General features: G+C 40.2%; 1 protein-coding gene across 1 annotated transcript in view; it reads left to right on the forward strand.

Annotated features, from left to right (window-relative positions):
- Positions 1-27,077, forward strand: part of LOC141787412 (SLIT-ROBO Rho GTPase-activating protein 3-like) — a 39,974-nt gene extending 12,897 nt beyond the window's left edge. The window contains exons 3-22 of the mRNA XM_074665728.1: positions 4,448-4,610; positions 6,175-6,237; positions 10,944-11,135; positions 11,359-11,487; positions 11,597-11,818; positions 11,920-12,021; positions 14,309-14,506; positions 14,619-14,703; positions 16,885-16,912; positions 19,290-19,320; positions 19,648-19,708; positions 20,410-20,487; positions 20,807-20,941; positions 21,023-21,128; positions 21,201-21,428; positions 22,128-22,201; positions 22,305-22,485; positions 22,797-22,943; positions 23,046-23,358; positions 24,454-27,077. Of these exons, the coding sequence (XP_074521829.1) occupies positions 4,448-4,610; positions 6,175-6,237; positions 10,944-11,135; positions 11,359-11,487; positions 11,597-11,818; positions 11,920-12,021; positions 14,309-14,506; positions 14,619-14,703; positions 16,885-16,912; positions 19,290-19,320; positions 19,648-19,708; positions 20,410-20,487; positions 20,807-20,941; positions 21,023-21,128; positions 21,201-21,428; positions 22,128-22,201; positions 22,305-22,485; positions 22,797-22,943; positions 23,046-23,358; positions 24,454-24,918 (3,001 nt within the window). The 3' untranslated portion in view covers positions 24,919-27,077. The remainder of the gene's footprint in view (positions 1-4,447; positions 4,611-6,174; positions 6,238-10,943; positions 11,136-11,358; positions 11,488-11,596; positions 11,819-11,919; positions 12,022-14,308; positions 14,507-14,618; positions 14,704-16,884; positions 16,913-19,289; positions 19,321-19,647; positions 19,709-20,409; positions 20,488-20,806; positions 20,942-21,022; positions 21,129-21,200; positions 21,429-22,127; positions 22,202-22,304; positions 22,486-22,796; positions 22,944-23,045; positions 23,359-24,453) is intronic.
- Positions 27,078-27,401: the final 324 nt, after the last annotated feature.

Consider the following 27,401-nt stretch of genomic DNA (forward strand, 5'->3'; position numbering starts at 1 on the left):
TTTTCAGCTGTCCTTTTTTAAACCACACCAGTGAACAGTGTCTTTTTCTTAACCTTGGAACCGTTCAGGTTTTGATTTTTTTTATTAAAGCTAGAGATGCACCGATATGAAAATGTTGGCCAATATCCGATGTAAATATTGTTGTTATGGCTGATAACCGATACTTACCGATGTTGATATTGGTAAAGAAAAAAAAAACTGAGATGATGTGTCGCGGTAGTTCAGAGATAAAGAGTAGCGCAATCACGAGAAAAGACGGCCATGGATAGGATCAAAGAATGGAGTGCCTGGGATGAACGTGATCAAAAAAGTACATTTTGTCCGTTTTTTGGATCAAAAACAGGAAGAGAGACATAAAAGAAGAGAGTCTACTCTTCTTAGGTAGTTTTGGTGTTCACATAGTCATAGAAAACAATATTTTTTTGGTCTTGAAAGATTGTTCAAGATGCTCTGAAAATGCTGGCAGCTAATGAGTAAATATCTAAATATCGGTTGATACTAACATGTAAAAAAATTACCAACATCAGCCGATACTGATATTGATACCGATATATCGTGCATCCTCAATTAGAGCCAATCAAATGCAGTTGCAGGAGATTGTCAGAGAACGTTTAGGGATCCTGCCACAACCATGTGGCTGCAGAAAAGATGTCACATATGACTTAAGCTGCGTTTCCACCAAGCGGTACGGGTCGGTTCAGTACGGTTTGGGACGGTTTGGGACAGTTAAGTCTGATCCCGTGTGCGTTTCCACAGCAAACTGTGCCCTCTCGTGGTGGGCGGCGTGTAAGCCGCATGCCGGAAGCCACAGCTGGTAAACAATAGCCCGACGCTGTAGCAGCTTACCCCGCGATTAAATCCAACAAAGAAGAAAACGCGACACAGTAAACAAAGAGCACGGATGGAAGACATACAGCATTTCGTTCTCTCTGTGATTTTCATGTAACTCTCTGTTACAAAGTGCAATCAAGCTTCGTTTCAGAGAAGTCTGTGAGCCGCAAGGAGAAATGCAGCCGCTGTCGGGGTGAGTGACGATTCTTTTGACCAATCAACAGTCTGCAGTGTGTCGCTCCACCTCCCGAGAGCGGATCGGTTCAGTCTGGCACCCATACGAAAGGGTCCCAAAAAAGTGGGACGGCTCGTCTCGGTTTTTAGGGATCCGTCCCGGGATGAGTCTGTGGAAACGCCGCTAAAAGCGCACCGTACCGAGACGAACCGACCCGGACTGCTTGGTGGAAACGCGGCATAAGTGCACCTCTCTCTAAAGATGATCTCTTTTAAAAAGCTTCCATAGTAGTTAAATAATCCAGTATGTGTTGGTATATTCATTCAGTTGCAGCTCCTTTCTTTTAATGATTCAGAGCCTTCTCTGTGAAACAGAAATTGTTGTATTTTTTGTAGCCTGTCATGTAGAAAACCTCCTTCTGTCATTGTACATGAGCACTTCTGCATCAACTCCTTTGTGTCCTGAATACTACAGTCTCATCCGTATTCAGAAGCAGCCGACAGCCAGAGATTTACAGTCAGGTTCCTGGCATCGTGTACGGGATCAAACACCTGCTCCGCTTGAAAGGATGGTCTGTAGGGAGAGCTTGTTCAGGTTTTTTATCAAAGTGTTCAAGGATGAAACAAGAGGCAGAAAGAACTTGCTGATGCCCGGTATCGTGGGCTACCTTTAACATCAGGGTGCAACTCTTTTAACTTACCGTAGACATAGAACTTTTCTAATCCCCTTTCTGTCTGTCTTAGTTTACACTACTTTTTTTACATGATTTATCCAGACAAGGGGATCAAACGATAAACAACAGAGTCAAACACTGGCATGAGAAAAAAGTTGACTCAGCCACTTCTGATCAAATGGCGACCTACACAATTCTTTCTGTCTTCTGATCTTGATTAATGGTACACACAGTTAAATAAAGCCAACCTCATCAGAGTTTGCTGTGAGAACTGGATGCAGAAGCCTGCATTAGCTGAAGACTGCAGCTAGAGACCACAGTCACAGTAAACCTCAAAGCATGAACAAACCTGTCAGAGAATAAAAATGATCAAAGCTTTGAAGCAGCTGATAAAAAATGAGTCAGGACTACTCCTTCAGTACAATCTTGAAAAATGAGGTTGCAGTCAAAAATAACTACTGCACAGTACAGCGGATGATGCTGTGGAAGGGTGTATCGTCAGGCGATTTGCAGAAAGTCCTATAAAATCATTTGAAATATCTATATTGTATTTCAGCAATTTCCACCTGGACTAAGACAGTTATTTATGTTATGTAACTCACAGATCGCATACAGAAAGGAATAGTCAAAAAAGTACTCCTGTGACAACACTGCTTCTCCTACGATCTTTGCTGGTCTGCAACAGACACAAATGCTTTTGATAATACACCAAAGGGAAATAACAACTATTGCTGTAACATTCTGTGAGTATGAATAGTCTAACTTTATCATTGCATCGTGAGATCAGTAAGTGTGATATATGGCGAAGCAGCTTCATAAGAATGAAATTTGGCTGCTTCTTGCTAATTCTCACAGAATTTGGGCATGTTTGTTAAATTCTCTGAATGTAATGGCTGTGAAAAAGTCAAAACTATGTCTTATTTGTTTTTTCACCCCTTTCGTATAAAGCTTGCTCTCTGAACTTTCATACCAAGACAGTCAACTGCTTGGATACTGTTGTAGGACTTTCAAGGGAAACAGGACTGTGTAAGTGTTTTAAAAATCAATGCAATGGCAGGAAAACTGATGCAGTGAGAATTATCCAATATTTCGTCCATCAGCATTTTGGAGTAGCTCTAGCAAGACCTTGTGCTACAATTAACAATTGCCTTGAAACAACAGTCAAAAACTTGCATGAGAAAACAGAACTTTGACGGTCCAGTGAAAAAGAGGTAGGAAATGCAACCACTGTACATGGGGCAAACCCTGAAACCACTTTACATACCAGTATCTACTTTGTAATTTTTTGCATGAAAAATGATTTTACTAGACACATCAAGTTTCTTGTTTGCACATTCATTAAAAATATTGACGTATGTTTGAGACATTTTATTGATAGATGCATTTAATAAATAACTGAGGACCTAGAACATTACCCTGAGGTTTTACACTTCAAATAACAACAAAGAATGAACAATTAAGTAAACTTAACTATCTGCAACAGGAAAAAAAAGCTTTTTAAGTGTTTTGGGTGATATAATTTTTAAACTGTAAAGGAACAAGAAGTACAAGATTAATCCTTAAATTAGTGCTAGTTTATTTCTGACTTTCTGAATCGTTGTTGGTGTTTTGTTTTTTTTTGTTGATCTTGAAATTGCTGGACTAAATTTTTTGGCAAACAAGCTTCCTGACAGATAGCACACAGTTTGTGGTGTATTTGTTAGTCTGCTCTCCTTCAAGAAAAACAAAAGAGAAGAGAAAAAAGACATACCTAATAAATCCTTGAGGAATTCAGCTTTCACAGTCTGTCTGTTATTGAACATGCACAAACAGTGTTTTGTAAACATTTAATTATGCAACTAATCATTTATCTTCTCTCAAGTACACCTTTTTTAAGTTTGCTGCTTGAGGTTAAGAGTGGTGGGGACGCTCAGGCTTTACACTCTGTCAACACCTACTTGCTCTTTCTTGATCTGCTCACTCGAGTTTTGATCTGTTAAAGCCTCTTTGGTTGGAAACATACAGTGATAGCTATCAGGTTTTAAACTTCCTTTTGTTGGTCCTCCTCATGAGCATTCATCTTAATTTCCCTCATGTCTCTTCATCGGTCAATACTGGGGGAATAAAGCTGGCGTTGGATTGGATCCCATTGTAGGTCAGCTTTCAGCCAATAACACAAGGTGTTTTTACACTCTGGCTGTAAAAGACGTAATGTGATAAAGCATACTTAGGTTTTAGTCTCAGTGGCTTAGAGGCTAAGAAAAAGCAATGCGCTCTTGAAAGACAAAAGATGAAGAGAAATTTTTGGTGTGAGGATAATGGGACTCACATGCTCTCTTGAGCAAGGGGGCAAGCACAGTCAGCATGCCATGTGCATGAGTGTGTGTTTGTGTGTGTGTGTGTGTGTGTGTGTGTGTGTGTGTGTGTGTGTGTGTGTGTGTGTGTGTGTGTGTGTGTGTGTGTACAACTGCCCCTTTCCCCCTTTTTGGCTGATTCTTTAACTAATGTGCAGTGACCCCTTTATCTCTGAGATTAAAGCCCCAGAGCCTATAACAATGGATTGAATGTAATCTATGCAGCGTGGTGAACTCTCTTTACCCTCTTCAACTCCAAATTTTTATTTATGATACAAACAAGACCCAAGTAGAACGCAGCCCGAGTTAAACTAGATACAGAATAACTCAGATGTTGAGGACTTGTACTGCTTTCAACGTTTTGTATGAATTTGCACTTTTACCAATGCTCCTCCTCTGTTTTTCACTCTGTGGAATTTTTCTTGTCTGTTTCAGAAAGGACCAGAACCTCCTGTCTGCCGTTAACTGCTGGTATTTGGTCCTGGACCAGACCAGGCGGGAAAGCCGAGACCATGCCACTCTGAGCGACATCTACAACAACAACGTCATTGTGCGGCTGGCGCACGTAGGCGAGGATGTCATCAGACTGTTCAAAAAGGTCAGAATATGAGTTGAATGGTTGAGGGCATGTTACTAACCCACATAGTCACCGAACTTATTGGCTTAAATCGCATGACTGAAGCCCACAGCTGGGAGCTTGACGCCACACTAAGAAGAATATGTAAAAATATGTATAACTGGAACAAAACACATAGATTGTCTCAAGGGGTACTATGGGAACAGGATTAAGATATCACTCTTCTGATGTTAGGCTCTTTTTTTTCATAAAAAGTCCATCTAGATGGCTCCTATGATGGATTATTTGACCCTGAAATTGCACAAACTCTGAACCAATTTGGCCATTTCATTGCATATCAGTAATTGTAACAGAGCCAAGTGCCTAAAATAAAACCCAACACTTTTTCAGAAAGAGATTTGAGTCTATTTTTAACCTCCCTTATTCTCATGAGGATTTGCCATCTCAATACCATGCTCAGTTTTCTGGCTTTATTCAGATCACTAACCTTTTTATGATGCTCTTTACACAAAATTATTCATTTCATTTAACAGAAAATTCACACCAACTGATCACTCCTCCAGTAACTCTCAGAGACAAATTCGAAGTGACTTGTTTTTTAAAATTTAAACATCCCAGCATACATGTTTGTGACACTACTTTACTCGGTTATACTCTCACTACTCAAAGGGCATATGCTAAGTGTAAGGTAGAGCACATGTCAGAGTAATAGAGTGCCTGAGGTTCAGGGGGCTGTGATGAGCAATGTGCCCCAGGTATTTCAGACGAGTATCGTTTGACATCAGCGGGAGAATTAGGTAATTTATGCCCCTTAGGGGGCTCTGCACTGTCATGATGGGTGCAGTGATGAGGATGGGAAGGCTCATAGCCAGCACAAACAGGGGGACTAATAACTGCCTGCAGAAAAACTGACTCCCTCTGCAGAAGTTAGAGACAGAATTCTCCAAAACAATAATCCTGTTATGCTGTAGCATCCTGGTTCAGCTTTAGAGCTCTCTCATTGCTAACACAGTGCACACATGGGGGCTGCAAATTAGTCAACTCTGGCATTTGCAAGGCCAAAGTTTAAATATATTGAATTGGCTGAGGTTTAAGTCCTGTCACACGTGAAAAATGCAAGGTTGCTTTTTTTGACAAGAAGGCCTCAGGAGGTAGCAGAAAACCAGGATTGATTGGCTCAGTGTTGCTCCGTATCCCCTCAACAGGATTTCCAGAGTCACTCTCTGCTGGCCCCGTTCCTCCCTTCGAGCTGTAAGCCCCCCCTCCCATCATGGGACATGTTCAATTCATCATAGGCTCTTAGCTCCTGTAACTGAGCTGAAACGGTGACACAACTCCTTGGGAAATGTTCTGCAGTTTCTGCACTGTTCTATTTTTGTCTGGGTGCTCTCACTGGGCATTGTATTGGATCTTTTCTGGTGCAGAGTAATGACAGCATTTCGATGTCTGCTCACAGCCCTCACATGAAAATCTGTCTGACATGCAGCTCTAAAGTTAGAAGCAGTTATCACTATTAGATGTTTTCAATACATGACCTTATTATTTCCTTCAAATATGTGCTTATATTCTTATTTTCTCCTCCCAGAGCAAAGACATTGGGGTGCAGATGCATGAGGAGTTAGTGAAAGTCACCAATGAGCTCTACACAGTAAGTACCTCTCTGTTTTGCTTGTATCAGCCTTCCTGTTTTACCTCTCCCATGTTAGCTGTCTGTGGCTCGTCAATCCTTTCCCCGCGTCTTTCCCTCCCTGTACCTGCAACCTGTGAAGCAGCTGGCGTGACACTGCACACAGCAGATATGCCTTATCAGCAGCTCACTCCCCCAACAGGTCATTTCTCCTTCTCCTGAGGTGGTGAGAGGAGAAAATTTGCATTCTTCCTCCTTGTGCAAATCCGTTAAAGTGAGAGCATTGCTCCTCCTGGCAGTGCTTCAAGCAGACTCTGCAGTCTGCTGCAGTGCTTCACTGTACTCACAGCTAACAGGAGCTACTGTAGCATTGACAGCCAGTGTTACATGTAGTCCCACACATCTGTCAGTGTGTTGGTAACACCTTTCACTCTTCCTGTTGTTTTATGTCTCACAGCACTCGATGAACACTTGTATAATCCCATGTCACATGGTATTGAACAGAATTGGTGTGTGTCTGAGGGGTGTTAGTCAGGTCAGGTGTTGATGCCTTTTTGTTTAGTGGATGAAAATGAGCTTGTGTGGTGAAATCATCGGCTGGGACACAGTGCAACACACACCTTGGACTGTTTATTTCTTGATCTTGCTGAGGAAAGTTTGGCCGCAGCTAAAAAAACAGGCAGTATAAAAAGAAAAGAGCATGCTGTCTTATTGGCTAAAACTGCTCTCACCTTAAAATAAGGTAAAAACTGAGCTGACTCAAATATCTGTCGACGGACTGGGAACTGTATTTGTAAATGTTTTGTACACTGTTTGATGGTGTGACAAGTATTTTACACCTGTATACTCATAGAGTTTTACAGTGGTTTAGTGAGTGTATAACGGCTTTTACCACAAGTGTCTCACTGTTAGTTTAGTCTTACAGTATTTACATTGAATCGTTCAGCACAACATTTACCAACCTTTGTTATCTTGGCTATTACAGATCAATTAATGACGCTAAGCTCCAGAAGCTAATGTTAGTTTAACTACAGCCAACAACAGCTGGACAACAACTGACAATTATGTATGATCACCGAAGAACCAAAACTAGAACAAAATGGGCGAATGAACTCACAACAAACAAAGTGACATGATGAACAGCGTAGTAAGAAGCTAACCTAAGGATAATTTTACCCAACGTTAGCGATGTTAGAAGTAATTTTATTGTTCTTTCCTTCAGAGCGATGATGCTGCCTCAATTACGATGTTGAATTTTATTAATGTTGAGTGGATGTTGTGGTCTACAGCACTGCTTTATCCAAAGAAGACACTTCTCTCGGTTAAAATTGTGTCTCAGAAAGGCTAAAAGGTACACCCCATCGCCCAGCCTCTCAGGACTTCCTGTGTTAGAGTTGCTTGTTCTCCATGAACTCAGTTTGACCATTTTAAAACTTAAAATCTCAGAAAAACCTCATAAAACCGAAAGAAAACTGACTTTCCACAATGCATTCCTATGGATGTATGTGCAGAGAATGTCCCAGTGTATGATAATGGCTATACACACTGTGATTGGCTTACTGTGTCGAGGGCGGGACTTAGCCATCTGCTAATTCCAGTGTTGATCTGATACACCAGTGTATCTCTGCTTATACTTGCCATAGGAGATTACTAGTCATCCATTCCCAAAGTTAATTCAAAATATTATCATAAATGCAATAAAATATCCAAGATTTTCAAAAAAGTTTGAGGAACTTCAACCCTGATTTATTTATGATTTTATCTTAACTTTCCATTATGAAGGAAAGTCCACCTTTTGTCGCTTGCTTCACACTTTATCATCTGCATGTAAAATTTTACCTGGCAAAAATTGTACCCAATCAAAGTTAATTAAGGAAACCTTGGGAAGGGTGTGGAAAGTGTCAAAGACACATTCATCATCTGGCTGAAACATCAATTCTGACCTTAGAAAATAATTGCACTGAAGTAGAGCAGCCTTCGTGATGCTTCCTAGTGAATCAATGATAGATCTCATTTTATTCTGTTTAAAAAGAACAGGAAGTAAAACTATCACAAATCTTTTTGAGTAGTGGAATTATCTTTGACAGAGCCTAGCAAATTGCTATAAAGGAGTTTTGGTACTTTATTGTTGAAATAAAAAGGTTATAAAGAGATAAACTAGGAACACAGGATAGCGAATAATACTCTGTGTAATTGCAATGCAGTTTCAGAATTTCAGAATTACTCGCAGACATTTGTGCTCATTTATAAAGGATGTTTTGGTGGAAGGAATGTGCAGATACACCAAATACTTCTGAGGTAGGAGGAGAAGTCACATAGAAACCACATGAGAAATATTCTCACATGTAACATTATACAGCACTTTGCTCATATTGATTTTCCTCCTTCTTTCTTCATGCATTATTAAATGCCTATCTGCAGCTCCCACACTGCAAATTCACAGCAAGTAATATAGTTCAAATGAAACTAAAGGAAATTTATTTTTTTTACCATGCTATGTTAAATGACGAATAAAGTTTGGATTCATCTGCTGCTGCTGTTGACCATTTAAAGGAATTGAGTGGTATGTCGTGTTGCAGCAGCAGGGTTCAGGGAAGGAGGCAGTCTGTCACTTTGTAGCCTCTTTCCTCCCCCTGCTGATCGATCCCACTGTCCTCTGCACGTCCGCTTTACTTGAGCTCGCTTGAAAACCAGGACTTGGGAGTGAGTGATGGAGGAGCAGATGCTGTTGAAATGCACCATTGATGCAGAGTTAAACATTTGCATGTAATCGCTTTGGGAACATGAACATTAACCCATTCAAATCCCCTCGATGGTGCTTGTGTGTTTGGATCAGTATAGACCCTGCATCTCCAAAAACGTGTCTCATCATCTCAAAGCTTTTTTTCCTTTTAATAGCCAGTCGTAGTGCTTTGGTGTAGACAAACAAAACAAAATAAACTGACACATCAGACAGACGCACCCAGTAGAACACCTCCAGCTCAGTTAGGAAACGCCAATCATGATGTGACGCTCCCATGAGCAGGATGAGTAAGCTACACTCCCTAACGTTTGGAATGTGATAAAAATAAATATATTCTTGGGTAACAAAAGTTCAAATGGGTTAGATAGTTGGGACTGTGAGATATTCAGAGCCTTTCATGTAATCATCCTAATTTGTTTTAAAGATAGAAGAACACTGTAAATTCTTCTACACTGTTATTGAGAATACTGTAACTTTTCATGTATTCTCTTGTTGCATACTTACCTGCCATGTATAACACAAAAATACATTGAACTGATCTTTCATTTGAAGCATAATTTATCTCAAGTTACCTCTCTGTGTAAACTTAAATCTTCTTTGGTGATCCCTTGCATTTTGATTGAAAAGAGATATGAACTTTTTGACATAATGTTCTGTGTTGTCTTTGACTGTTACCTCTCAAGTCATTTCATGTCAACTCAAATCAATTTTGGTACCAAATATAAAATTTTGTGGTTGGGGACTGGTTTAAGCTCCCTTGTCTCATTCATTTTAACAAGGATGATCTACTTTTTGGGATGTAGAAAGAAGACTTAAAAATATCATTGTACATTTTTATGTTATCACCCGCCATTTTCAAAGCTTTTGCCTTTTCTTTTTGCATTTATTGTCTATTGTTTGTTTAAGAGCAGTTATTATGCTTTCCCTTATAGTCTCCACAAGACTTGCTAAAATGATTAGGTTATCAGATATGGATCTTCTAACTGGTTGTAATGGGGCAGGCCCTGTCCCTGACAGGCCTCCAGAGAGCTGTACAACCACATGGGGCCTTAAAGTGACAGCAGCTAAAATTAATCATTTCAAATAGAGGCTAAAATATCTGTGAGAGAAAGATGGGGAGCTATTAGCTGAAATCATGTAAAGCTGTAAGGATACCAGAGGGACAGTATACAGCCTAAAAAACACAATACTCACTCTTTAAGATTTATGTTTAAAATATCAGTGTGGTCTTAAATTTTCTTTAAATTTAATATTAAATATTAATATTATTATTCTTAAATTTAATATTAAATTTTCTAATCCAGCATTTTTGGTACCAGTCTGCAATAACATACAGTATAGCCACTTCAGCACTGCCAGACTGTCTTAACTTATATCAGCCCAGAAATATTGCCAAAGCTTATTGTAGCAAAACATTTAGAATAACTTGTTCATGCTTTTACTTCCCCCTGCCTTGACTTCATCATACACCTATCTTTAATCAGAAATCCATCCACCAGCTCATAACATGTTGGAGAAATAGCCCTCAAACACCAAGGCCTTGAAATACAGGAGCTTAGCCCCTAACAGGGACTCAAAAATGTGGCCACAGCACCCAAATTTCAGCCTGATTGAATTTCATGATTCTGGCCCCTCATTATGTTTCAGAGCTTTTATCCCCTCTGTGAGCCACGATGCACTCTTACATCCTCTGGTAGTGCTGGATTGCCTGTTCCAAGCTCTAAATTGAAATATAAAAGTGACAGGGCTTAGCAGTTAGAGCACCTGGACTCTGGAACACCAGTGAGTGTGTCCGGGAAGATTAGACCTGCCGAGTTAGTTCCTTATTTAATAACACAGCTCAAAGCACACCTTAAATTTTCTATATATATTGTTTTCATTTTTCAACTCCCTGCTTTTATTTTCTTTTTTTCTTTTATTTCTTTTTTTGTTTTGTGTAGCACTGTGATGGATTTTGACATTTTTGGGATAAATGTTCTCACAGGTAATGAAGACGTACCACATGTACCACACTGAGAGTCTGAGTGCTGAGAGCAAGCTTAAAGAGGCAGAGAAACAGGAAGAGAAGCACATTGGAAAATCCAACGATATCGGCTCTGGCCTTCTGCGGTACGGTCACGATGAACGTCCACAGCGACGGAGCTCAGTCAAGAAGATGGAGAAGATGAAGGAGAAGGTCTGTTTGGGTGGATTTTTTTTTTATACAGGACACTAAAAGTGCTGCACGTCATTCTTTTGTCGCCTAAGTACAAATAATTGACATGGTAAATACATCTAGTGCAAATGTTAACAAGTTTTAGTAGATGAAGTTTAGCTTGATTTGATAACTGTCTTTGAGTACATTAGAAATCCATTTTACATCTTGCATTGATGGGACTCTCTTCCTTTTTCTCCCCTAGAGACAAGCCAAGTACTCTGAAAACAAGCTGAAATGCACAAAAGCTCGCAATGACTATCTTCTCAATCTGGCAGCGACCAACGCCCTGGTGGCCAAGTACTACATCCATGATGTCTCAGACATGATAGATGTAAGCTTTTCCTGTCAGAGATCATTTCTAACAAGTCTCCAGGCTTTCTTCCATAAGCATTTGCATTTTATTTCATTATAACAACTTAGTTTTACTTCTTCCCCCCTAGTGTTGTGACTTGGGTTATCATGCAAGCATGGCACGCACCATGAGAACTTACCTATCTGCAGAGTACAGTCTGGAGACTTCTCGCCATGAAGGGCTAGACTTACTGGAGGGAGCAGTGGACGCTATGGACATCAGAGGAGACAAGTTGAAGTTTATGGACATGCACAGCCAGATTTTCTGTCCCCCGGCACGCTTTGACTATCAGCCGCACATGGGTGATGAGGTGAGTCACTGGAGCGCAGGGCTGTAATAATCATTTGCTCACAGGGTACATTCTGTACACGGTTATGTTACATCCTCCACTTCTTTGTCTCGTAATCTCAGGTGTGTCAGGTGAGTGCACAGCAGCCTGTCCAGACAGAGCTCCTAATGCGCCACCATCAGCTGCAGTCCCGCCTGGCCACACTGAAGATAGAGAATGAGGAGGTGAGAGAACACACGTCTCAGAGGGCTGAAGGTACCCAGTGTCAGCTATTCATCTCACACAAACTCTGCAAGCGGCCCATACAGGCATTCATTGTTCTGCTGAGTCAGAAGATGATGTATGGCTTAATATACTCTCATCAGGATACAGTTATTACACAAGAGGGTGTGCTGCTGTAGTGAATGTAGTCGAGATGTGATGCTGTGTTGGATTTATATTTTCACTGTTGCCTGGTCTGTTCTAATCTGTTCCCCTGGGGGTCTTTGATGCTGCTCTCCCTGCCTTGGCTCTCTATGTATCCACATGAAAGGGAGAGGGGAGGTGTGCTCTTCCTACCTCAGGCTTTGGCATTCCACACAGGCACATGGAAGAGCAAGGAGCTCAAAGGAAAGAGCTAAACTACTGAACTTCAACTTATTGCACAAAAGGAACTTATTCTATTGACAGCAGTGGCCCTGACAGAACTTTGTATACGCTTATGTAGCCACAGGCCTTCAGCTTCATAAGGGATAATGAATAGTAAGTGGGTGAGAATCCTGACAGAGTGGCCAGTAACTCCTCAGGCTGCCCTTTATTTACAGACTCACAAGAGAGATGGAAACAAACATCTTTGACACAATATCAGAAGGCAGAGATGAGATGTGCGGGGCTTTCCTCTTGGATTGGTTTAATACAACTTGTGTGATCAGGCTGGCCCAGGCATGATGATTGCCATAGGTTTGGTGTCTCAACCAATGAGATTTAAGTAATCTAACACAGGCGGGTAGGGATTGAATATTTATTTTGTAATATCTAAGCTAATGCTAACCCTAACCAGTGATGTAATTGTCTGTAAATAGTGGTCAGTGCTCATGAATTGTCTCTTTTTCCATCACTTGGACGGAACTAACTGCCACATGAATTTTTTCCAATGTAGCCACACAAAATGAGGACATGATGGGCAAAGTAAAAGTAAAACTAAAAGCTTTTATGGCAAATGCTGCAGCAAAAAATGAATGATTGAAATTATTATATTTGTGACCACATTTTGAAAAACATAAAGATATCTCGAAATGCTTATTTGCTGGTGAACATCAGGGTTGGTTTCACTGAGTTACAGATTTTACATGTTGGGCCAGTTCTTGTTTTTCTTAAGTGTTACATTCAATTTTAATTCTAGCTACCCAATATTATCAGTTTATTTAGCCAGGCACTGGTTCTCAGAATATAAAACGACTCACCGATTTCCTTAATTGATCTGGGATCAGTGATCAGAGTTTAGTGATTGGCCCATCCTTACGTGTGAAACTGATCTTGTATACCTCCGCAAAGGTCTGACAGCCAGCCTTTGTTGCTTTTTGCTCTGAGACCTAAAACTCAGGACACTTTATGGCTATTTAAGTTAAAACATTAGGTTTTTATAGTTTCACAGGTATTTTTCAGCGATTTTCAATGAAATAAGATTGGAACATTGACGGTATATGCTGTCAGTTATAAAAAAAAAGAAGTAAAAATTGGTATCAAGCCAAATAGGTATGGGCAGGTCAGGCAGAAAATTGTGATCGGTGCATCTCTACAAATTATGTGTCAAGAGAAATGAGACTGAGAAATGTGCATGTGCTGATTTTTGTTGGTGATGATTGTGATTCAAACAAGATGACCAAGCTTTTCTCACCCAAAGTCATTTTAATTAGAAAAGCAGTATTCATGTACAGCACATCAGGTATTTTAAGACCTCCTTTTGCTTTGCTATATTATAATCTGAGATTGACAGCCTGTACAACCACTTTTGTCACCCACACACACACACACACACACAACCAGTCTCAGAACTGTCACCCTGCATTTATACTCTTCCCCTATGTGACACTGACCTGTGGGGTTGTCTCTCATCCAGTCTACTGCCTCCATTGGGGGCCGTCGCAGCATGTAGAGTCACCAAGGCCACTGCGACGTGCAGAGACCTGCTTAAAGGTCACCAGTGTGTGCGTATACGTGTCTGTCAGAGCCTGTCTGCCATGAATATAGATCTGCCTTCCTGTCTGCCTCACATGGATGGAACGTAGTTAATCTTTCATGTCACGATGCCTCATGCTAGCAAGCTTATTACTGTGCTGTTTACATCGTGTCAGTCAAAGTGCTGCGAAAATGGCTTGCAGAGGTTTAATCTTAGACTGGCTTGTTTACACCATACTTCTTAGTTGTGACATTATAGGGATGCATTTAGGTGTAATCACAATAAATGTTGATGTTTCAATATGTAGTGAAATGAGATCTTTAAATATAGTTCATTTGCTGTATGTGTGCTAGGTGAGGAAGACTCTCGATGCAACCATGCAGACCCTTCAGGACATGCTCACGGTGGAAGACTTTGATGTGTCAGAGGCTTTCCAGCACAGCCAATCCACGGAGTCGGTCAAATCAGCCTCCTCTGACTCCTACATGAGCAAGGCCAACATCAGTAAGAGACGAGCCAATCAACAGGAGACTGAGGGCTTCTACTTCACTGTGAGTTTGTGGACGAGTGACAGCATCAAGCCCATAACAATACCGTACACTATCATAAAAACATACCAAGAACTAATGTTTCAACTTGGCTCTTTACCTGTTTTGTCTACAGAAATACAAGGAGTACTTGAATGGCAGCAACCTCATTGTGAAACTGCAGGCCAAGCATGACCTTCTGAAGCAGACACTTGGAGAAGGTAAGACTTGCAGGGTGGAATGTGGCGCTAACAGTTCATGTTGTTTCACAAACCACTTACAGAGGGTCAAACGCCTCAGGGACTGCACTGCCCAACAAATAGCACCTCTGTGCACCTGCTGTTTTTATGTATTTAGATGAGCCATAACAGATTGGTTTGGGAAAAAAGGTGCACCCTCTGCACAAATGAACATATTTCTAAAATCATCATATTTACAAACACTGGCTCTGATAGCCACAAGCAGTTAGTGACATTTCTAACATCCATCTCAACAATAAGAAAACTATAAATAATGACCACTGATATTACTTTGACATGACTATTTTTTGTTATAATCATGGATTGAATTAGCCCTGAAATGGTCTTAAACTTGGCAGACATAGTCATCCTTTTATCCACACGTATGGAGATTGTCTGGAGCCAAAAGACATGACAGGTTTTCTATTTTCTATTGCTCTTTCTGGCTTGCCTTAAGGAGAAAGCTCTGCTGTTAATGCTGAAATCAGTCACTGTAAAGAACTATACCTTCCCCATTGAGCTCATCATCTATATGTGGACAGATTTGAACTCTGTCAGGATGAGAGTGCACAGTGAATCTCTGTGCAGCAGCAGCAGTGGAGTTGCTGACTGCTCATCTCTATTATTAGACCCAAAATAAGAGCTACATAACTGTAGAGGTGTGCTTTTGCTTGAGTGTCATTAGGGTAATGTACTTTGTGAGCTGAACCTTGAGATAGAGCAGGCAGTGGCGGCAAATGATTCACTTCTAAATGCTATTCAAAGGCTCAGTACTTTCTTTGAGATTTCCTCTGTCTGCAGTCCAATTGCTAATGCTAGCTTTCATACATCAGTTATTTTTTGTTAGAGTTTTTTTTTTTTTTTTTTTTGGGTCTCCTTGACATTTGGATGATGTAGGTGTTTCTATAAATTGTTTTTAGCAGGGACAAAGGACATTCAGTATGTCTGAAAAGGCCCCTTTTTCTGCTTCTACTATATACATCACTATTTGCTTCCATGATGTTTGAAAAAAGTATGCATATGAGGTTCTACATTTGATGTTGATTTAAATTGGCAATATTAGCTGAAACTTAAAACAAGTTTAAAATTTTTGGACACCCCATGAAGCCTATGTCATACCCTGGAGTGTGAGTAGTGTCAGTGCTCATACTGACAGTGAGATAAAAGCTGTTATTTTCCTACAAAGGTGATTTTTATTACTTTATTAAGCTTCCTTCAGATGGATACATTATTGTACTAAATGTGGATAGACATTTAAAGCAAATATAGAGGATAAATAGGCTTTGCTTTTGGAAAAAAAAAAAAAAAAGGATGAAAAGATACTTATAACTTAAATATAAAAGTTGTCAAGCTACTTTGAGCCCAACCACAAGAGTTCACAGACTGAATATGTAAATATTTAGCTACAGCATGAATCTGAATCAGATCAGGGCAAATCAAGCTCTTGGAACTAGAACTTACAGTCGTGTTTCACTTAAGGTGACAGACTGATATGGCCTTTTTTGACACTATAAGACAGGATTTCTTTGCACAGTTGATTCTTAATTTTTGGATCACAGATTAAACTTCCACAAAAGGCTGAATGAATTGTTCTCAAGAAGACTCACTGAAAGGTCTGCTGTGGCATTGAAATTATGTGCGTTTGACATAAAGCAGGGATGTGCTGGGAGCTGCTTCACACATGACGTGATCCTCCAACAATTGTTTCTGATTGACTGATCAAAGTGAGGCCTTAATTTGTTTGTGTACAGTGCGGGATGTGTGTGGTTGTGTGGTTGTGTGTGTGTGCGTAATTGCAGTGCAGATATCACAAAATCATCACTCTGTACAAATCAGCTCCCACAACCTCCCGCTCTCGTTGCCCCTGGATACATTTTCACTCTGCAGAGCGAGCAGACAGGCCATCCCCTTCTGGGGCTCCTGTGCTGTTTCTAGGGCGACCGCTGAATGACCGCTGCCTGGCCGTGAGTCAAATGCAGCCATAGCACTCAGCCCATTGAGCCTGCCTGAATAGATGCCCGTTTCCTCATAACACCCCTTTCCGTCTCCATCTGCCAGCTATGTATAGTCGGCCAGCACTCAACCGTACAGCTAACTTCTGTCATTGTAAAACTAGTGTATACTAATTTAGTCTTTTTCTCCCTTGTGATTTTTTTCTTTCAGGGGAGAGGGCTGAATATGGAACAACAAGGTAAGATGTCCAAGATAAGAAGGTGAATAAAGTAGGCAATGAAGTGTTAAATCCTTCCTGTGTCCCTGGATGTGGTGGGAATGAGATCACAGTTTGGGAATAGTCTCAACTTCCCTCTAGTTTGTTGAACAAAGGGTTTGATTCTCACGAGAAAAGGAAGAACTGAGCTGGTCAATTTATATATATTTATATAAAAATGTGTTTATATTCAGAAAGAAATTACCAGTGTAATGAATTTTATCCTGATGCTGTTATATTTATGAAAAATTTATTGAAAAGGCAACATTATGATTGATCGTTTAAGGGTTTGACCTTTACCTGATCCAATCGATATTTAATACATTCAGTGTGTTATACTACCTCTGAGTCATTATCTCTGACATTGATACATTTTATTCCAGTGCTGTTGGTAGTTTAATTTAAAGTAATAATATAACATTTCCAAAAAATATATATGTTTTTGACTTCCTGGCAGAAAGTATGATTAAAAGAAATGAATACCACTGTCACAACTTAGCACTTTTTCACTATGGGTTAGCTCAAGTTAGCAGTAGAAGCAAAAGGTTTTAATGAAAACAATGGTTTGTTCTTTTAGAAAAGAAAGAGGAAGAAGTAAAATTACAGATCCAGCTGACTCTATAGCCTTTTTTGAGATATTTTTTTCACAAGTTTATGCAGATAACGAAGCTACCACTGTGTTAGCTAGTGTAGTGAGATTAGCCAGTTACGTGAGCTTCAATGCTAAAGGACAAAAGCAAGTTTGCAAGTTTTCTCGCAAGTGAGCTAGCTCCTTTTCTTCAGGTTAGCTCAAGGGTCAAAAGCAGATGTTTCACAATTTTTTGGAAGACAGAGAGACTCCAGTTTGGGAGACAGCTGAGCTAACTGTGTATTATCATCTTTGTTTGTGATATTTAAATCCATTAATAAAGAAACTTTTGGCTCAGTATTAGCTTGAAATAGCCAATGAAGCGACATCATATACTATAAACTTAAAATAAAAGTAGGTAAAGGTAAAGGCTAGTTGTTTACCTCCACTTACAGTCTTGATACTATGCCGACTGTAGGCTGTGGACTTATATCCACCATGCCATCCAGATAGTGGCATTTATCCTCCTGATCTTATTAAGAAAGCAAAAACTTTATATTTATGAAATGTAAAACTGGCGCTCCTTGAAATGCTAAATAAAATTGTAGGAGCACATTATAGTGTTGAAGACATGACAACAACCTGGTTTAAAGGGGAAAAAACGCTCCAATCTGATGTGTTGATGAATGAATTGCAATGTTATTAATATGTGCCATGTACCACCCCTCCCCCCTACCATCTCCCCAGGCCCCCCACTCTTCCCCCTAAACCCCAGAGAATGCGGAAGTCTAGACCTCGCTCCATTTTTAACCGTAAGCTGTTTAACGGCAATATGGAGGCCTTCATTCAGGTATTAGCCCATCTGCGCTCTTTGTCTCTCCATGAGCTCAGCTGTCTCGCTAGCGGTCCTGGGGGGTTCTCTTTCCTTTGCCCACTCTTTTACCCAAATGTTGGCTCACTCATGCACTGACTTTCCTCTTGCTCATTGCCTTGTCTTCACAGTCTTGCAAATTTGGGAAAGACAGACTGAGGTGAAAAAACAATCAAACGCGTTCTGGGAACAGTTTGATTTAGTGAGCAGCGCGCTGGTGAAAGGTTTTCTTTTTAACACTCTGTCCCTTGTGAGCCTCGGTCTCCAGACTTTGAATTAATACGGTGCTGTATGTGTTTGTCAGTTGGCAATGCACCAGACATGTAAGACCATACAAATAAACATTTGGTCATCTCCACTTAAAAATAGTGCACTTTGTCAGAAAAAAAATGTGATAAGTTCAGTTAAGCAAAACATTTTAAAGTAAGCTGAAATAAAAGAACATTTTAAATTGATAGTTAAGTGCACAAATGAGGTTTTTATCATTTTTTTATTTGCAAATTGCATCTTATGCTATATAAAATGATGGGCATTTCTAAATATTGTCACATTCAACAAAAGGTAATGATTCAGTCAGTTCACTTAGAACAAAAGAGCAAGGTTATTAACCAATTAGGTTATTTTTTTGTTTCAGCTCCAGAGATCTAAAAGCTTCAAATTTTCTCTTTGCGTGCTAAAAACATCCCTGTTTTTTATTCAGCCCCCCACCCCTCATCACTCGTGTAGCACCCTCCCTCCCACGCAACTCCCCGCCAAGCTGTATCCTCATGTCTCACACCCCACAAGGCACTGAAGCTTTGGCTCTTCTCTCAGTCCAGGCCTCCTCTTTTCTCTCTGTACGATCTGTCTCTCTCACTAACCTGTTGTGGTTATTGTTGCCTCTCTTCCTCTGTCTCCGTGCCTTCCCGCTCTCTGCCCAGGGGAAGAAGGAATGTCCGAGCCAGGAGTCAGGTACTCTGTCTTTTAGCAGGGTGGGATCATTGCAATGTGTTCAGTATGCCTACCATCATTTCTGTGCCTCTGTCCTGTTGGTATTCCTGTAAATACTGCTTTGATAGTAATACATAATGGTGCAAACATCAACTGCTCTGCTCATTGTTTTTATTATACCTCGGCATTTTTTATTTGATCAGAAATGTGTAACATTTTCTTAATTTGAAATAAGCTTGTTCATTTGAAAAGCTTCTGATGATAATGCCCTCCCCGCCAAGCTGTTTCTTTTTATTACCTTCTTTTTTTGTATGTTTCCTAAAATAACCTTTTGTATCTGTCTGGCAGGATTCAGGGCAGCCTATACCAGTGGTGGTTGAGAGCTGTGTTCGTTACATCAATCTCTATGGTAGGTTACAGTTCACATGATCTATTCTTTATCAAACTCTGACTCAGACTGGCATCATTTTTTTTTATCTTAACATCAGATGTGGTAAAAAAAAAAACAGTAAGCAAAGTGAAGGCAAGTATTTTTCTCCTGTTTTCCAGTCAAGGATCCTTCAAAGTTTACTTGTACAGTCTTGTTAAATGATGAACAATTATAAGCCTTTTTTTGCCTTAAAAAAGGCTTATGCTAAATGAAATAGAATCCTATAAAACTTAGTGTATACTAATGCCAAAACTATTTTAGGAATGCTGTTGTTAAGACATACTGTTAGTTACTTCATTCAATAACTATTTGAATCAATGGTATAATTTCACTGAGCCAAGTCAGCAAAGATCTGGGACTATAACAACAGATTTGTCAGAAAACATGTATATGTACTTTAGGATGGGGAAACCTTAAGAAATGATACAGCCTTCTTGCACTAATGATGTGCTCCTGCTACGTCTCTGACCTTTCACATCCAGTGTCCCACCATTTTTGGCACTACACAGAGCATATGCACACTCAACTACATTAAAAACTTCAGGGTTTTGTCTTCTGATTCTTGTTTTCTGGCCCAAAGAGCTTGGCACATGTTGTGCAAATGTTTATTCATGAAGCAAATCGGTGAAACATCATTTATTTATCCGCTACCTTTTTACACTTTCTCCATTCATCCACAGGTCTCCAGCAGCAGGGTATATTTCGAGTTCCCGGTTCCCAGGTCGAAGTCAATGACATTAAGAATGCATTTGAAAGAGGTCAGTTGCAGGGTGAATGGCCCTCTTCTCTCGATTGATTTTAAATTGCGTTTGGTCCACCTCAAAAGCCGCAGTGACTCCCACAGGCTTTTAAGGTGCATTTACAGAGCCTGTGACTAACTTATTAGCATGTCATGGGCATGTAAACTAGTTTAGCTGCATAAAACATACAGTCAGCATCCTGGTAGAACAATACATAAGCAAAGATAGCTGAACTTTTAAAGTTTATATTAAATTTCTAACTTTAAATATTAATCAGTGCCAAGGAAAATACCAGTGAGTGATTAATGTGTGGATTAAATGTATGTTTTGTCTCCAGGGGAGGATCCGCTGGTGGATGATCAGACTGATCATGACATCAACTCTGTGGCGGGCGTTCTCAAGCTCTATTTCAGAGGGCTTGAAAACCCGCTGTTCCCCAAAGAGAGATTCCTTGATCTCATATCCACAACCAGTGAGTCACAATCCAGCAAGTATGACTGCGAAATCTCTCACTTCTTCTGTTTTTCATTTCTTGTTTTTACTTTTTTTTCAGAGCTAGACTCAGGTGCAGAGAGAGCTCATCACCTCCAGCAGATCATAGTAACTCTCCAGCGGCCTGTGATCATCGTCATGAGATACCTGTTTGCATTTTTAAACCAGTAAGTCCCCTCACAACAAGACTCACTTGTTTGTCACCTCAAATGTCGCACTGATTTCTCCTGTCTCTTCAGTCTTTCTCAGTACAGTGACGAGAACATGATGGACCCCTACAATCTGGCTATTTGCTTTGGCCCCACATTGATGCCAATACCAGATGATCAGGACCCTGTGGCCTGTCAGGCTCATGTTAACGAAGTCATCAAGACTGTTATCATCCACCATGAGCTCATCTTCCCAAGCCAGAGGGAGCTGGATGGGCCAGTGTATGAAAAATGCATGACTGGTGGGGAGGAGTACTGGTAAGTTTGAGACAAGTTTTCATCATATGTCAGTCTGTATTTTATCAGGCGGCTGTGGGTGTAAAGATTAAATGAGTAATCCAGTAATTATAGTGTTGGTGGTTTGATGAAAGGAGAGGCAACATTTCGAGCATGCCAGATGAAAGCTTGTGAAATTCGCAGCTCATATTCCTCATTTGGTTGTACATTTCTTACTAATTTTAACTTCACCTTCAGCACCTAGATACTATGCAATATCATTAAATTTTGGCAAAATCCTCAACAAGAAAAAATTCTGGTATTGTGGAAAGTTCTTACAGTCCCAACACAAAGCTGAGGCGCGGGCAAAGTTAATGAAAGGTTGTTTTTTTTTGTTGTTGCTTTTGTAAGTCAATCAATTTCTGTGGTATCCTTTCTGTTCGTCTGAGTGGTTTAATAGCCTTACCAGAATAGTATTTATTCCTTTCATGTTTAACTTGGACTGACACAGTTGGGTTGAGCTCTGAATCTTATAATTGGAATCAAATCTCAGTTGGGAATCTCACATTTTATTTTAAAGGTAGTTTTGCTTAGATTTTATGCTGTTTCAATTTTATTTTAAACAGAGCATTTAAAAATAAAAATACATTTAGTATTTTATCATTTTTAAGGACTCTTTCCATGAGAACTTTTATTTTTCCCTTTCTCTTTTTGACTGATTATATATTCCTCTCTGCTCAGTGAAAGCCCCCACAGTGAGCCAGGAGCACTTGACGAGGTAGACAACGGTACTGGACCCAACACCAGTGATGAAGGTCACTCCCCAAACATAGACCAGCAGTATCTGATATTTAATCATTGCTTCATTTTGCCTTGTCATAACTCTTTCTGTTGTACTCTGAAATCTCTTTGTTGCAGAGCTGGAGCAGATCGAGGCCATAGCAAAGTTTGACTATGTTGGCCGAAGTCCTCGAGAGCTTTCCTTTAAGAAAGGAGCGTCTCTGTTGCTCTACTTGCGAGCCTCTGAGGACTGGTGGGAGGGTCGACATAACGGTGTGGATGGGCTTATTCCACATCAGTACATTGTGGTTCAAGACATGTGAGTGAGACACATTTTAGGTGTAAAGCCAGCAAAAAAAAATACCACAGTAAGATTCTAATTGATTAATGTAAGACGGATGATGACATGTTTTAGACTTATGATTATTTTATTTTGTCTATGAAATAGGCACCCTATAAACATGACATTTAAGATTTTTATCCTGCGAGAGAATAACTGTCAAGTATTCTTGTGTTGTGGCTTAAGATTAAACTTTTACAAAGGTCAACCTCTCAAAGCAAAAGCCAATAATAACATTTTCTGAAGACAGGAGCTGATAATGATCCGTCTCTTCTGTCTCTCTGAATTAGGGATGATGCATTCTCAGATAGCACACAAAGGACTGATAGCACAGCCAGCAGTGGAGTGCAACATGAAGAAAGATCTGGATCCAGAATCGAGCACCAGTCTCCCAGTGAACACACTCCAGAGCACCGCTTTGGAGCTGCATTAGGAAGGTAGGGGTTAATAAAAAGTCATAAAACTCTCACTCAGCATGCATTTAAAAAAATGCATTTCAAAATAAATGAATTGATATCAAAGTGCATTCCTTTTTCTAGAGTGAGGGTGCGATCAGATGGAGCCGCAGGCCCTCGCCACAGGAACGGTGCTGACAGTCACAGCCCCAGCAGAGCAGACCAGCCTCCCAGGGTTATGCCTCGGCCCTGCAGCCCACACAAATTAGCAGTTAGCAGGGGTGCAACAGACAGCCCTGAGAAACGGCGTCTCACTACATTTGGCAGCGCCGGCTGCATCAACCACCCGGACAGAAAAGCTTTCATTGAAAGCCACTCTCAACGATCCTCACCCAGTACTACGCGCCATGCAAGTTTGGGGGATCACAAAACTCTTGAGGCTGAGGCACTTGCTGAGGTAAGTGTCAAATAGTTTGAAACAAAAAAACACATATTCCATTTTCATAGAAGCCATTTTCATCTGATTGTATGCAGAGGACAGTAAAGAGGCTAATCTGGCAAACTGATCTTTCACTAGTTGATGGTTAAAAATCTGGTCCAAAAAACAGGGAATTTCTCCTTTAATAACAACCCAAGGGCTACTTCTTAACAATAGCTTTCACTATCATCCAAGCTCCTCCTTTTTAACATTACTCTTTGAAAGTGTTTCTAAATCAACAGGACAGGAATACATTCTCTTAAATCTATTTTTAGGCTCTTGTCCATTTTTATCCAGCATTTTATCTGGGATGGCAGTAGTTTGGGTCGGCAGTGGCTCTCAAGGGCTGCTGGCTGCTGGCTCAAGCCCCGGTTCAAACCAAGACTGGGAATTAGGCTAATAGCTGAGGAGGTGTTGGCTTAAACTTCTGAGCACTGTTGGGTGCCCTTGAGCAAGGCACCAAAACTCCCAACTGCTCAGGTGTGTACTGAGAGTGCAGCACCATCACTGTCCTCTCTAATCAGTGCATGTTTTTGTGCAAAGTGCTGTTTGTGCATGTGTGTATATAGGCTGTAGCAGAGTTTTCCCCAAGGGAACTAATAAAGTATAGTCTTAATCTTATTGATAGGATATAACAAACGGGATAGAGAACCAGGGAACACAGTGAAATCCAGGATCTTGAATGGGACATTGAAAATTACAAAATGAAAATAAAAGAGACAGGGTTTTTTGTGTACCAGGAAATATGCAGCTTACAGGTGGGACAGCCGTCTTCTTAGACTGTAGGTGCCACTCTCAGTAATTAGTATGTTGAGCTGTGAGCCTGAGAGGCAACGCCCAGGGCCAAAAAAGTAAACCAGTCACAGCTTGCTGCCTGAAAAAACAACTGCACTGAGGCTGGCGATTGGACATTTAACAAGATACTTTACAATTTTTCCACAGGTCCCTATAAAAATTAAAATTTTATATTTATTGTTAAAAAAAGAAATAAAAAAATGTAAAATGGCTAAGAAGAAAGAAACTACTGTTAATTATGCCTTACATGGAATTTAAGTGTACATTTTTTTCCTCTAGGACATTGAGAAAACAATGAACACAGCTCTTCATGAGTTGCGTGAGCTGGAGCGACAGAATGTAGCCAAACATGCCCCTGATGTTGTTTTGGACACACTGGAACCTCTCAAACATCCCGGTGGAGGCCAAGAGGCGCCTGGCAGCCCTCTGCACACCATGGTGATCAGGGATCCAGATGCAGCCCAGCGTCGCAGCAGCAGCAGCTCCTCCTCTGAGACCATGACCACTTTTAAACCAGCTCTGTCAGTACGTAGACCAAACGCACCTCTACGACCCCCACCTGTCAGACCCGTCCGGCCTGCTCCTGTGATTGGACAGGGCCAGGGACCACACCGCTCTAGCAGCTCGAGTTCCTCCGGCCTCGGCAGCCCAGGCATCACACCTACTGACAGGATGTTTCCCAAACCTCCCTCCCCATCTCCTTCCACCTCCTCCTCATCCTCAGACAAACAGGGTAACATGTAGCTCCATTCAGGCTCAAGTCAAGTGGTTGGAAGACATCGTGGGTAACAGGTGACTGGCGCCTAGTCTGTATGCTGAATATTTACCGTTTATCTTGTACAGTGTAGGACTGCCACTGCACGTGTCTGACAACTTGTTGATGGACAAGTTAGTGTGTTGTATTACAATATTAAACAGAAATGGGACTAAGATTCATGTGGAAAAAAAAAACATAACATGGTACAATGCTGAAAAGTCAGGCTGGAAAAAAGGGATGCACTGGAAAATAATTTAGTTTGCTGATGTCTCACAATGAAAATACTCCTGACATTTGTTTACAAAAATGATGTTAACATTGACTTTGGATCTGGGTTCATACTTCACAAAGAGGAGAAATTTAGAGGAATACTTCTCTGCTGAAAATACATATAACCAGTCTCAGCCACAGCTACAAATAATGACAGAGCCCACCTTACAGAGACAGCACGTTACAGCACGTCGCAGATAACATCGCTGTGTATAAAATCACTCACTATATTAAAGATGTAATAACTCTGCCATCATAACAGTGTCTAAATTCAAAGTAGGATATTTAAATTTATATAGTCTTAAAAAAAGTTAACAATGAAGCAGATTTTTGTGTAATGCATGTAAACTCATTTCTGTAAATTATCTTTTTTAGAGAAAATACATAAAATTTATAGATGCATAAATAACATTTGTGTTTTGCCACATCTGTTGAAAGTAAAAAAACAACAACATTTCATTCAGGAATGGATAAAATCCTTTATGGTGGAACTAAATTAAATTTTTAGCTTTTTGTTTTCAAATACTGAGATGTAGGTAGGAGTGATTTCAGACACAGCCCAAAAGAAGTGCATTTAGATGCAGATTTTGTGGTTTGGTATTTTTTGCCCACAAGATGCTGCCTACAAGGAAATTTCATCAGTATCCGGGCCACAAAAAGCAGAGTTTGGCACCACTTTCTGGTTTAGCAGATAGTAGTCTGCTTCACACCGTCCCACCTTCACAATTACACAATTCCATCCCATGATTACTGAGAATAAAAAGGGAGACAGGCAACACCTTGACAGCACAGCTTACAAAGGGTTTAGCTTATTTATACAAAGAATCAAAAGCTATCATTTGAAAATGCTGTAATCACAAGTGATTTCCACATAATTGCTCTAAACTGGTTTCAATTATTCTCAAACTTTTCTTTTGGAATGCCTTTTTTTTCTACCCTTAAAGGAGTGGGGAGCGAAGCACAAATGCAGTCATGCCACTAGGTGGCCAGAATGACCAACAGTGCTAACATCATTGGCCTTGAGCCCGTACTTAGCCAGATAAACTGGTAGCAGTGCAGGAGCACAAGCAACAACCTTAGACTGAGCCTCTATTTGTACAACCTCGCAGTGGACCTTGACTGTTACAAACCCACTGTGATTCCAATATTTGTTACATTGGAAATGTTTACTGCATGTTAGAACTGGCACACCTGAAAATGAAACTCTGTGATATTGAATTTCAGCCCAGACGGTCTTATCTTTCATTCAGCAATCTCAGAACTGGTTTGTGGACGTCAGTAGCAGGACAGGCTGCAGGGCGAAAGTTATGCAGAGAAGATTGAAAGTAAATGTGGATGTCATGCACACCGTCACCCCTATAACTAATACATGAAAATAAAAATACAACTTTAATCAAATGTTCTTATATTATAGTCATATCTCCATTAAACAGATTAGCTGTGTTACCTCAATGAACAAGTAAAATGTTCTCCTACAATTCAAGTGACTAATGCACTTCTGAACACTATAGGGAACTGTGCTGCATTTGTAGGTTCTGTGTTTTTATTTGGATGAAGTTGTAATAGAAACATAATAAAGCACATCAGTGTCATTAAAGCTTACATAATGTCCAGGATGCACACAGTCAGCCCAGGCTGTGTGGGTGTTTAGATGAACTTGTTTACCGTTGGTGATGTTGTCGTCTGTCTTATAAGGATGATCAATATATCTATAAAGTGTAATAGGTACATTGGATTAAATATATACATACTCTTACAGGATACTTGTACAAATATCATTGTATGATAGGAACAGGATATATTATCATGTCTAGTCTGTAGATTTTTGTAACTCTTATCCTTGCACAAACATTAACAAAACAATAAATCAATAAAACCTCACACACACAGTTTGTATTTTTGTCTTATGGTGTTAAATATAAATGTGCTGGGTTGTTGCAGAGCAGAATGTCTCATATCTCACAACACAACTCACTTTACATGAGCTAACTCTAGTTGACTTCTCATGCCCCCTGCTGGACAGCCCGTGTTTTATAATCAGCCAGTTAAGAGGTATTCAGATATTATATAAAATGTCCAATGTAATGGCATACAATGTTTTAGATCATAGCTTCTGCAAAAAGAAAGAAAGAAAGAAAAAAGTCAACATCATGAGGAACAACAGCCTCTATTTCAATGTTTTAAGTGCATATTAACTGGT

Source organism: Halichoeres trimaculatus, unplaced genomic scaffold, assembly GCF_033239565.1.
Source record: "Halichoeres trimaculatus isolate MK-OKI-2021-1 unplaced genomic scaffold, fHalTri1.1 fHalTri1_scaffold_1, whole genome shotgun sequence".
NCBI classification, from domain to species: Eukaryota; Metazoa; Chordata; class Actinopteri; order Labriformes; family Labridae; genus Halichoeres; species Halichoeres trimaculatus.